The 13,094-nt window shown below is 42.5% G+C and overlaps 1 protein-coding gene across 2 annotated transcripts in view; it reads right to left on the reverse strand.

Moving 5' to 3' along the window:
- LOC146060048 (complement decay-accelerating factor-like) overlaps window positions 1-13,094 on the reverse strand; it is a 113,845-nt gene that overhangs the window by 41,071 nt on the left and 59,680 nt on the right. For both annotated transcript variants that reach the window (XM_083172847.1, XM_083172846.1), the window contains exons 6-8: window positions 8,102-8,181; window positions 5,797-5,976; window positions 919-1,098 (exon numbers count right to left, since the gene is read on the reverse strand). In XM_083172847.1, the coding sequence (XP_083028973.1) occupies window positions 919-1,098; window positions 5,797-5,976; window positions 8,102-8,181 (440 nt within the window). The remainder of the gene's footprint in view (window positions 1-918; window positions 1,099-5,796; window positions 5,977-8,101; window positions 8,182-13,094) is intronic.

The raw sequence follows: 13,094 nt of genomic DNA on the forward strand, positions 1-13,094 counted from the left end.
TTCTCCGGGATGCAGTTAAAATCCCGGCGGTCGGGATCCCGGCGTTCAGAATCCCGACGCCGGAATCCTGACCGCCGAAATGCCGACACATTCTCCCTCCTGGGGTGTCCACGACACCCATGGAGGGAGAATAAATTAGTGTGCCGAGCGTAGCGAGGCACCGGGCCCGCTGCGTGGCGAGCGCAGCGAGCCCGCAAGGGGGGGCGATCCACGTCCCCTCCTTGTCGGCATTTCGGCTGTCCGGATTCCGGCGTCGGGATTCTGAACGCCGGGATCCCGACCCCCGGGATTCAATACTGAATCCAGGTTCTCCCTGTGACAAACAATGGATACTGTATTTATACTTTTTTCACCTCAGTAGTGCCAGTTACATATCAGGTCCCCAGTAGTGCCAGTAACAGATGTCCCCAGTTGGACTCATGGCACACCGATGCATTCTAGTCACATATTTTAGCAAGAAAGATGCTCAATGCTAGCAGATTCTCACAGGACCTGGCGTACCAGGAGGGGTTGTTTGGCGTGATTGCGGCAAAGATGTATAGGGACATAGCTTTATGTTGCATCTTGACAATATGATGATCATCCAGTATATGCATACTCAAAATACAGTCAGCAGTATCAGAGGCGTAGTTTGAGTTTGATGCCCACACAAACTTAAAACAATGATGTGTGTGTGTGCATACATAGGGCTCTCAGCCAGTCTACAGGGACCAAAGCCCAAAGTGAGTCAGGGTCAGAGTCACGAGATTCAGACGTTTGGGTGCCATCACACCAATAGGCTGTATTTTTTTTTTTGTTTCGTTTCAAAACCTGTTCTCATATTCATGGATCTCACATAAATAAATGGATAGCTATCAAACAGCCATAACCTGTGGTAAAAACATGATTTCACAACTATAAAGTATAAGAAATACTTACTCAGACACTCTGGGACTTCAGGCTCCCACTGATTGGTCAACTTGCAGGTGATGGAACCGGATCCCTTCATGGTGTAACCGTCCTTACATTCAAATATCACAGCAGAATTGAGAGAATATGGGCCCGCAAATCCTGACAACTTAATTGAATATGGAACATGTGGATCAGAACATTGAACCTCTGTGAAAGAGTGGGGGAAAAATGTAATTAGAAATCATAAAATACAGGTGCATTTTCTGACAAAATGGCTGTGCTTCCTGTTTGAGAAGTGCTTTATTGAAGTGCCAAAGTATCACAAAGTGTATGAATGGAATTCAACATAAATATCAAAGGAAAATTACTCGCATTGAACTAGGGTGGCCAATCCCGGGATCAGTGGGATCCTGGGATTTGGCTCCAAAACTTCCAGGATTTTAATCCCAGAATTGGAGTTTCTAATCCCGGGATTTTGAGATTATACTGTGCATGCACAGTCTAATGCTGGGCAGCACCTGAGGACTCAATTTCCGAAGCCCAGCCTGCGTCTCTGTGCAGCGCGACAGTCAGAGGTCACGCTGCGCAGGTTGAACAGCTGCTCTCCCGGCCAACAGGCCTGCCTATTGCTCCCCAGCCCGGCCCCCAGATCGCTTCCCATCTACCCTGTGTCGGGCTCCAGCACCCCAGTGCCCGGCCTCGCCTCCAGCAGAACAGCTCCCCAGCCCAGCTACCCGGCATCGGCTCCCTGGCACCCAGCCGCGCCTCCAGCAGTACAGCTCCCCGGCGTTGGGCTCCCAGCAGCCCACACAGCTCCCGGCTGCACCATAAAGGTAAATATGCAGGACATTTTTTTTTTTTATTAGGATAGCCAATCCCGGGATTGGCCATTTTTTAATACCGAATTCTGGGATTTAAAAAATGCCCTGGGATTGGCATCCCTACACTGAACCCATTTTAGGATATTGCTGTGTATTATAAAAGTAAGATTCTATATACAGCAAGTGTAACTACATCTCTAGACTGCAACTTTACGTTTCAAACAATAAACAGCCTTTGCAGTTCATGTTGTAATGGAAATGGTATCTGAGCAAAGCGAGCCATGAGAAGGGGCGCGGTACACTAATTTGTTGTCCACGTGATAAAATCTACAAATTGACACCAAAAACTCATGGCTCGCTTTGCTCGGATACCATTTCCGACATTGTCATGTCAATATTTTGTCAACCTAGAAATACATCACATATAATCATCATATCACATAGGCCCTTATTCTGATCGGTGCGGATATTCCCGCATTCTTACGGAGCGGTCCGCACGCCACGGTGTTCTGCCGCGTGCGGCCATCGTCCGTAGAAACGCCCACGGGTCCTCCGCATTCGGACGGACTCACTCTTTAAGAACAGGGCGTGTTTACGGACGACATACAAACCATGCGTGTGCGGGAGAAACACTCCGATTCTGCACGGTATTACAGAGTATTACAGAGTATGCTCGGGAAAACCGCATCCGAACGGGAGCCAAGCGGTGCTACCGCACGTAAGCGGAGTATTTACGCCAAACAACCCACTATGATGTATATTCTGCAATACATCACATGACCCACTTATTCAATTACCTATCCTCATAAAAAACTTCTTATTTTGAATTGGAATCAATTAGATGCCAATATATCCTTACAAGCATGCCTAACACATGCATTGCACACATTAACCCTTACAGCAATTGAAGTGCAATGGTTTCAATTAAAGCACTGACAAGCGTCCTATTAGTGAGTAATGAGTAAAGGAGTCGATTCTATTGGGTTCAGGTGTTAATGCTTGTAGTCATTAGGCGTACGTTCGCCTACCGCATGAACGAGTGGTGTCCGCAAAGCAATAGTACACTTGTGGACACCGCACATTTCTTCCCTTTTTGATCGCGTGCATTCGGAGTGCTATCCGAATGTACGCCCCCCAACATAAGTGTACTCCCCCGTGTCCGCCCATGTTTCCGCCCCGTTTTGCCCACTTTGAAACTACGCCCATGTGTCATTCCGCATGACGCCCATAATACGCCCATATTTCCCGACTGATTGCGGGGAACAGTTTGGGACGGGATTTGGCCGAACTGGTACGGAGTCATGGCCTGGCACATGCGCGTTGCGTTCTCCACGCATGCGCAGACGGCGTAAAGACGCCATCCGAAAGTATGCGGTAAAGTACGCGTCAATCAGAATAAGGGCCATAATGTAACCAAGAAAATGCATCCTTAGTTTGATGTTGTCACAGGCAATATGACCAATAACATAAAACAAACATGACAGACGTTTCTCACCACCCACTGGCAAACTTTTCAGTATGTATGGACATTATTTATATGTCATTTTGTGATTCTGTGGTGTGAATTTCAGCTACAAATGCAGATACTGGTTGTTTGAAACCATTTAAAGTTGCAACCTGAATGCAGTGTTAGGTTATGTACACACTTGGCCAACTGACTGACCAATCTACCATTCTAACGTTTGCTAAGGCTTATGCACAAAACGATTTTGTGCATACACACTTACCAAGCCTGATATCTTTGGCCAGTAGATCCATTTTCATAGCCTTACCACTTTTTATGTCATATTAAATATGTCATTTAGTTGGCAGCTCACCGTACACAGGCAGATGTACTGATACATCTACATGATCTATCGGCATCGGCTGTGCTGCTGTGCCTACCTGATATGTCTGTGAACAAGGTTTTTCCAGGGAGACAGTACCTGAAAGATGAGGAGTGCTGCGGTTCAACTGTGTTCGCTATCACAGGGCAAAACTTTGCTGCCATGCAGGCCATAGTTCCGGGGGGAGTGCCAGGGTTAGTATGGCACAGAAGGAGAAGGATACAGGCAGCTCATCAAGATCCATCCACATGATACACCACAAAAAGCTTGCTCTGAGCAAGGATTCTGCACCCTAGGTCTCCTATCAGCTGACTCCAGAGCAGAAGGAAGCTAGGGGAACTTGGTGCCACACCAGGCTGGCCAGAATTAATGGCAGTTGCTTAAATTCTGTCTCGGAGATGTTCAATGTCAATGAATCCTAAATCTACAGTTTGACCCAGAGACCAAGCAACATTCAGCCCAGCGTATCCCAGTTAGAGGTGAGCAAAACATGTCCAAGCAGATGAATGGTCATGTAGCTACCTTATTTAAACTTAATTTAGCATTTTTGTATAAAAACTTGTATTGAATCAGATTCAAAATAGCTATATTCACCTAAGTTCATTTGGCAAAAATTTTGAGGAATGTTGCAGAATAAATTTGGAGCCAATCCTGATGGTTTTGCAAGATGGATAAGTACCTGCCTGTATTTCTCAGCACTGAGGACACCATTATTCCTGACCAAATCCTCAACTCCATTTCCTGAAATGCAGCCCAATACTTGCAAGGAACCTCCACCATGCTTAACTGTTGCTTTTAGACATTCATTATTGTACCACTTTCCAGCCCTTCAGCAAACAAACTGCTGTTACAGCCAAATATTTTAACTGTTTTTTTTCAACAGTCCAGAGAACTTGCTGCCATTTTTTTCTTCACTATAGTTCCTATGTTTTTTGTGCATGGACTTGTTGAAGATATTGCTTTTTGTCTGCAATTCTTCCATAAAGACCACTTCTGGTCAGACTTCTCTGAACAGTAGATGGGTGTATCTGTGAAGGGAAGTAAGGAAGATTTGTCTTTCACCTTATGCCGATTCTGGATCACTCTTATGTTTCTGGATTTCTGCGCATGTGCAAACCCCGTCAGCGAATGGCCATTGTGATTTACACACTCGCCAGGCTGTTCACAGTGGGGAGGGAGGGACAGGGATTGCCCATGGGAACGCCCAGCATTCTATGGGTGTCTCCATAAAAACAATGGGCGTTCTCATGGGTAGGCGGGTGGGCCGATGCCTGCCGGGGGCGGGCAGCTGACGTCACAGGATGCCAAGCGTGTGCCCCGTCTTCGGGCAGCCACACGCAAATAAAAGTCAGTTCAGAGTGACTTTTTTTTTGCGAAGGCAATAGAAATCATTTGATGGTTGGTGACCATCAAATGATTTATCCTGCAGTGGAGGCATGCGAGTGGATGTGTGTTTCCGAAGAGAATCGGCGGCGGCAGGCGGCAGTATGTTGCAAGATAATTTTCTATCATGGGGGGGGGGGGGGGGGGGGGGGTGTTTTGATGAAAATCCACATTAGTGCAATGTGACTAGTATGCACGACAAGTCTGTGCTGATTAACATGCTATACGGAAAAAGGTACATTTACTAAGATGGGTGTTCTATTGAAGATGGGATGTTTCTCATAGCAACCAATCAGATTCTATTATCTTCTAGGTGCTAAATAATAAGTAGAATCTGATTGGTTGTTATGGGAAACATCCCATCTTCAATGGAACACTCATCTTAGTAAATGTACCCCTCTGAATCTGTACGCAAAGTTGTACAATGTAGCAGCTGCAACTTTTTTCCAATAAGTTCTGTTCTGCTCCGTATAGAGACTCGGTCACACACACTATGCAAATGTCATATCTAAAACTAATCAGCAGAGTCTCTTCGTGCATATATTTTTGGCAAAAAAAAAAAAGGCACCAGAAAAGCTGCACAGGACCCTGGGGACTCACGCACAATAGGTATCTTGCATTGCTTGCAATAATGAGGCTAGATGGATGGGGACACACCTGTATATGTTACAGGGATATGTAAATTTAAGAGTACTTTCCTGTTGGTGTAAAAATTACAGTATGTTAAAAAATACAGTAATAGTGGTCATAATATAGAAAGAAAATTTATATTAGCACTGACAATGTTTAAAAAATGTATATTTAAAGTCTGCTGCACAAACAAGTATGACTAGTGTATACATTAATCATTATGGGTGAAAACTAAAACATCTGACCTCTGCAGGTAGGAGAATCAGAACTCCATGATCCATCAGCTGTGCAGGATATGGTAGATTCCCCAACAACATGTAAACCCTTCTTACATGAAAATGTTACAGCATCCAAATACGTGTACTCATCCTTAAAGGGATTAAATGATCCATCAAGTGGTTTTTCTGGTGCAGGACAGATAGCAGCTGGAGAAAAAAATATAGTTGTTTGGAAAGGGTTTTAAAAGCAGCACTGTGATGGAACAGTTCTATATACCAAATTATTGTTGTATATTTACAGAGGGATTTCAGCTTTTGGACACGGATAGAAATTCTTTACTAATTTTCTATTATACCAAGATCATCAAACGAGGAAGAAATTGTCAAAAGACTCAGCAATAAGATATATGACAAAATTTATACGTCTAACGTGCCAGCCTGCAAGAAAGGTACGCGTCAGGTCTCCTGCTCAGCTGCGCACCCAGAGTGGACTGCTAAGGGTATATTTACTATAGTATGGGTCTACAGAATTGGAGATGTTGCCCATAGCAACCAATCAAATTATAGCTATTGTCTCCTAGAAGGTGCTTGATAAATGCTGCCTGATTGGTTGCTATGGGCAACATCTCCACTTCTGTAAACCCAAACTATAGTAAAGCCCAGTGAGCGGGTCTAAATCTGCTGTGTGATCACAGTGGCTAACAACATCTTGGTATCTTCTTTGGGAGTCCATTCACTCTAGACAATGGTGTATGAAATATTAACCTGGACTCCTCAAGCCTTTATTTATCCCATGCTGGTCATTTTCTCAGTATTTAATTGCTAATCACCAGCCAGAGCTCCTACCAATGACTCTCCCAGATGGAAATTTAGGGCATATGTCAGTTTCCTTATTTCTCATGTTGGAGTTCAATCTTGTAAACACTTTCATTAAAACATCTGAGTGTGTTTTGTGACTATACTTGTAAAATGTTCCTTATTCTAATGTTGTGTATGGTCAGTCGCACAAGACCAGATTGTAATCAATTAGGATATATCAGTTTATAGACCCCGTCTGAAAATAACTCACTATAGAAAACATGGAAGCGTTAGGGGTGTGCTATCACTGGACAAGGCATTAAATAAAGGCCCATACACATTGGGCGACTTTGAGCTGAAAGCCGCTCAAAACAGCCTGTTTGAGCGGCTTTCAGCTCAAAGCCGCCCAGTGTGTATGCCCTGGCGATGAGCGGTGAGTGCTGCACGCTCCTGCATCATCGCCGGGAAAGCCGCTCATCTGCTGGTTATACCAGCAGATGAGCGGCATTGAGGACGGCTTTGCATAGCTCTGTGCTATGCAACGCCGTCCTCCCCCCTCCGTCGGAGCCGGGCAGGGGGAAAGCCGCTCAGTGTGTATGCACTGAGCGGCTTTCCCCACAGCGATGACCTTAAGAAAAGAAAAAGGTGTGTCATCATACATACATATAAAATAATACTTTTTTTTAAAACTTTTATTCATAATTATATAAAAACTGCGAAATATTAATAAATACATACACAAGAGGGGCAAACACAGTGAAAGTGATTTAAAAGACTGTGTGGGGATCCAATGTATTGTAATAAACCTTCTTTATTCAATCTGTTAAGTGCAGAGTGTCTTATAATTATTGTCCCCAGACAACACAACACAGCTAGAAATGTCTGACAGTGGTTGGATAAGCATGACCAAGATATTCAAGTACTTCCCTGGCTGCCTTATTCCCCGCACTTGAACCCAATTGAGCATTTGTAGGACCATATTGATCATAGTGTTTTCTCTTTGGATCCTCCGCTATGCACCCTCTAGCAGTAGTGGGGTGCACTGAAGTCAGCATGGCTTCAGATACCTGTACCAAACTCCCAGCTGTTTGCTGTTCATAATAATATGACTTGACTGTGTATCATGTCCAAGGTACAAACATTTCTTGATTTATTATTTTTCAAGTCATTTTGGGAGAGGAGTATAAGGACAAGGTATAAGGAGGAGTATAAGGAGGAGACAGGCACAGTACACCTACTGTATCGATCTATGCGCCATAGGAAGGATAGATGAGCATGGCTAAATCTGTATTACTCTTAGCTCTGGTAATACCATGCTAGAGATTAAGCATAACAGTTATTAATCAATATAAATGTCAAGCTTCGAGTGGATTTGAACTTTAAATCTAAGAGTTTTGACCCAAAACACAGATTGCGAAAATAATTTACTATAAGTGCACGCTCACAAGAGATAAATACCAAAGCTACAGAACTTTTGGTTAGCCCATACTGTTTTCTTATCATGCTTCTTATCAGCTTATACTTTTCAGCTTACCTTCACATTCAGGGAGATCGTTACTCCATAGTCCACTTGCGAGGCAATCTCTAAAATTTCGTTTGGAAGTTAAGCGGTAACTAAAAGTTAGAAAGAAATAACAAAACAATCACATTTTACAGTGTCTTCAAAAGCATTTCTCCTAAAGTCTATTTTTTATTACTATAAAATTAACAGTCAATGAAATTTACACTTTAATAAGAGACACGTTATGTCCCAAATAGCGTGGAACTGCATGTACATGTATTGCAAATCCTTGCCTGCTACATTGTCCACTACTTGCAGTTGTTTTATGGATTCTGTAGGTTTAAGGAGACCATACACTACTGCTATGTATCGCAGCAGTGTGCGCCCATCCAATCTCCTGAGTCGCCCGGGACTCTCCCGGCCAGCACACGGTCGCATGCGATACATCGCATGCGGTCCTTTCACATCCAATGTATTACATGCGACCCCATTCCCCGCTGCCAGGAGGGGGGCCAAGTCTGAGGTCAAATGGGCAGGAGGTCCTACCTCCGATTCAGGTCCCTTGTACACGGAACCATGCACTGGACCCGAGGGGGATGTCAAATACATCCCATTTGGGACAATTTCTCAGCCACATCTCGGGATCGCGAAAAATTGGCCCAAATCGGACTAGTGTATGGGGCCTTAAGAAACTACTCATGTTGGCAATCAATAAAATGAAATAAGAATTTGTTTTATTTACTTAAACACAATGTACACAAATATCAAACTCTCTAAAGTACCAATTAAAGAAGCAGTCCTAAATGATGTTTTAATGCAGCCACTAGACATACAGTAGTGACATAGTATATATAAGGCCGAATAAAGATGTACGTCCATCACGTTCAACCTTGGTTAGTGTGTGTATGATCCATTTGCTACATCCCTTATTATGCATTGTGTATTTTGATTTGTTTAAAGACAGATTATGATTGTTATTTGTACCCCTGTATGTTTTTGCCCAAAAGATGCTTGTCCAACCTTATTTTAAATATATTTATTGTGTCTGCCGACACCACCACTCCAGGAAGTGAATTGGCTGCCCTGACTGTAAAAAACGTTTTCCTTCTAAGGAAATAAAATGTTCTTTCCTCTAGTCTAAACTCATGCCCACGTGTCCTAGAGTCCTTCCTCAAAGCAAAAAGGTTGCCTGAAAGTTCTCTATATATTTGCCCCTGATATATCTGTACATGCTTAGCATGTCTCCCCTTAAACATCTCTTTTCTTGTGTATATAATCCCAGTTTGTTCAATCTGTCTTCATAGCTTAAATATCCCATTTATTAGCTGTGTTGCTCTTGTTTTGACTTTTTCCAGTTCTAGGATGTCTTTTTTTATAGTGCGGAGTCTAGAATTGTACTCTGAATTCTAGATGCGGTCTAACCAGTGCTTTGTAGAGTGGCATAATTACATTTGAGTCCTTAGTCTCCATTATTCCTTCTTATACAGGCTAGTATCCTGTTGGCCTTATCAGTTTCTACATGACACTGAGCACTACACCCCAGTTTGTTTTCAATTTGGACTCCTAGATCCTTTTCCAGTTCTGAAATACCCAAAGCAACCCCACTTAGGTTATAACTAGCACACTGGTTATATCTTCCAAGATGCATAACCTGGCATTTATCCACATTGAACCTCATTTTACAATTTTTGGAACACTCTAGTTTATTAAGATCACTCTGAAGGGTGGAGACATCATTGATTGTTCTAATTACTCTGCTCAGTTTTGCGTCATCAGAAAAGATGGAAACTTTGAGTATACCCACCCCAATATTGTTAATAAATAAGTTAAATAAAAGGGGCCCCAGCACGGACCCTTGTGGCACTTCACTTAGAACTGGTATACTTGATACTGCACAATTTACAACTCCTCTCTGTTCTCTGCAACCAGTTTCCTACCCAACTACAAATCTTTAACCCTAGTCCCAAATGCTCCGTTTTATTTATCAACCTCTTATATGGCACGATATAAAAAGCCTTAGCAAAATCCAAGAAGACCACGTATACAGCATTTCCATTCTTTAGGTTGTTGCTGACTTCCTCATTATAAAGCTTTATAAATTTGTTTGTCACAAGCGATTTTTCACACACTCATGTTGGTTAATACTGATTATTCTATGGAGCTCTAAATGTTTTTGGATACCATCCCTTAAAATTCCCTCAAATAATTTACCCACTATTGATGTTAAGCTCATAGGTCTATCGTTTGCTTGGTCTTCCCTTTTTCCTTTTTTAAATATTGGTACTACCTCTTCTATTCTCTAGTCCTTAGGCGCCTTCTCAGAAGAAAATGAGGAACCCTGGAACCCTAGGATGAATCCCGTCCGGACCTGGGGATTTGTTTGATTTTACTGAGCCTCTTTTTTATCTTATCTGTTGTAAATTCAATATTAAGTTCTAGCTGGCTTGTCCCATTTATGGTACCTGTGGGTTCCACTGTCAGCTCCTGCTTAGTAAACACTAATGAGAAAAATGTGTTTAACAGTTCTGCTATTTCCTTATCCTCAGTAAAGCTATTTCCATTGATATTGCTTAATGGGCTTATGTTGTTTTTCATTATTCTATTGCTATTTATGTACCATATATACTCGAGTATAAGCCTACTTTTTCAGAACATTTTTTATGCTGAAAAATCCCCCCTCGGCTTATACTCGAGTGAGGGTCCCACTTGAGTCAATAAGTGTTCCCATATTTTTTTGTGGTAAAATGAGGTGCCTCGACTTAGGATTCATTTTCTCTGTGGCTATGCACTCTTCATTTTCCATTTTAGCTACTTTGATTACCCTTTTACAAATTGTAAGTACTTCTTTGTACTTATTGAATGCCTCCTCATTACCGTTAGCCTTGTAAATTTTAAATGCTCTAGTCTTATTATTTATTGCTGTCCTTACTTTTTTTGTCCAACCATGGTGGCTTTTTCCTATTGATTGTTCTCTTATTGCCTTTTGGGATATATTTAATAGTTAGTGTTTCTAGCAATTTTTTTAGGGTTTCCCACATTTCCTTTGCATTTCCCCCCCTCAAATAACACTTCCCACTCAATTTCTTGAAAAGATTCCCTGAATAATTGAAAGTTTGCTTTCCTAAAATGTTATATTTTAGATGGTCCTGTATGTTGTTGGTTACAGAAGTCGATTTCTAGTGAGACCATGTTGTGGTCACTGTTTCATAGAGGTTATTTTACTTTGCTAATCTATACATTTGTTAACACTAAATCCAACAAGGCCACGTTACTACTTGGTGCTTCAACCGATTGTGTGATAAACTGATCCTTGAGTAAGTTTAGGAACCCATGCTTTTAGCTGAAGTACTGGTCTCATTAGTCCAGTTGTTGTCTGGAAAGTTAAAATCCCCAATAATTAATACCTGCCCCAGATCTGAAGAATTTTTGATTTGGTCTAAAAGCAGTGCCTCATTCCTTTCATTAATGTTAGGTGGTATGTAACATACCCCTATTAAAAGTTTATTTTATTCTTTGTTATTATTAGTTATCACTGCCCACACAGCCTCCGTATTATCCTCAGCTATCCCAGAGCTCATTTGCTTCCCACACGGGCCCTTATTCTGATTGAGTTGGACAGCTGCGTGTTCGGTCGGATGGCCGATGTATTGTGTTTGCGCATGTGCAGAGGTGTTTCTGCGCATGTGCAAACGCCGCGCACACCTGAATACGGCGTGAATTCCGTAAGAAAACAATCGGTCGGAAACAATTCGAGCAGGGGGTGGAGAGGGGCGTGAAGGGCTGTTTGGGCTCATTACCATATGCGTATGCCCCCCATTTCATGGGCATTCCAATAAAAGCGCTGGGAGTACGTATGGTAATCCGGCTGTGACACATGTGTGGGGGGCGGACAGCTGACATAGCCGGATGCCAGCTGCCCGCCCATATCCCTGCTTTCACACATAGAAATGTCCGAGTGGTCTGGAGCACTCAGAGCTGTCTGACCGATCGGTCCATCATTCGATGGTCTGCGACCATCGGAGGATCCGGGAAGTTCCCACAGATGGGGGAGTTGTTCACATGAAACATCCACTCGCGGTCCGTTCGCTCAGATTTTACCGCATTCAGACGGTGTGAGCGATCCGTACGGTAGGCGGGTCTAAGAACACTCGGTGGCCGTCCGAAATACACATCCGTCCGAGTCAACTAGAATAAGGGCCATGGTTTGAAGTTTGTTCTTACATAAAAGGCACACACCCCCACCCCATCTATTTTCCCTGTCTTTTCTGAAGACTCGTTGCACCATGTTTCTGTTATACGATTATATACTAATCATGCCTTTCTAGTTCCCCTATTTTGCCTGCCAAGCTTCTTGCATTGGCCAGTAAGCATTTCAGTTTACTTTCTCGCTTTTCCCCCTTTCAAGGTTTGTTTGATATGACATCACATACAATGTAGAACAACTACCACAAACTTACCTGAAATAGTGTGTTTCTCATCTTAAACCAGTACATAATAATAACAACAACAAATTATTATTATTATCATTAATAATACCAACAGTTGGCACTACCAACTGTGTGTGGCTGCATACAGAAAAAAATGCAGGAAAAAACAAAACTATTCAATATAAAAAAGGTTCAAAAAGACAACCTACCCTGCTAACCTCTTTATTATTGACAAGAGTATATGTGTCCCGTCATCTAGCAAGTTTAATATGGAGGATATAACGGGATATAAAAGGAGAAACATTCAATTCATACAATCGCTAAAGCTGAGTGGGAAAGTATATCCCCAAATATTTTAAAGCTTGGGTGACTATACTGAATTAAGAGAGGACTGGACAGGAAAGGAGTCCTGACACATCACCTAAAACAGGCAAGATCTCTGATTTTGAGTAGTTCACCTCATAATAATTGACAGCCGTTTACTGCTAATTACGAAAATACGACCGGTTAGTAAACAAGGAATCACCATTCTTTTGAATGGTGATTCCTATTCGGATTTTCTGATGGCTTTAATACAAATACGAATGTGCCATAAATAC

The sequence above is a fragment of the Crinia signifera genome, chromosome 2 (assembly GCF_055691185.1).
Source record: "Crinia signifera chromosome 2, ASM5569118v1, whole genome shotgun sequence".
NCBI classification, from domain to species: domain Eukaryota; kingdom Metazoa; phylum Chordata; class Amphibia; order Anura; family Myobatrachidae; genus Crinia; species Crinia signifera.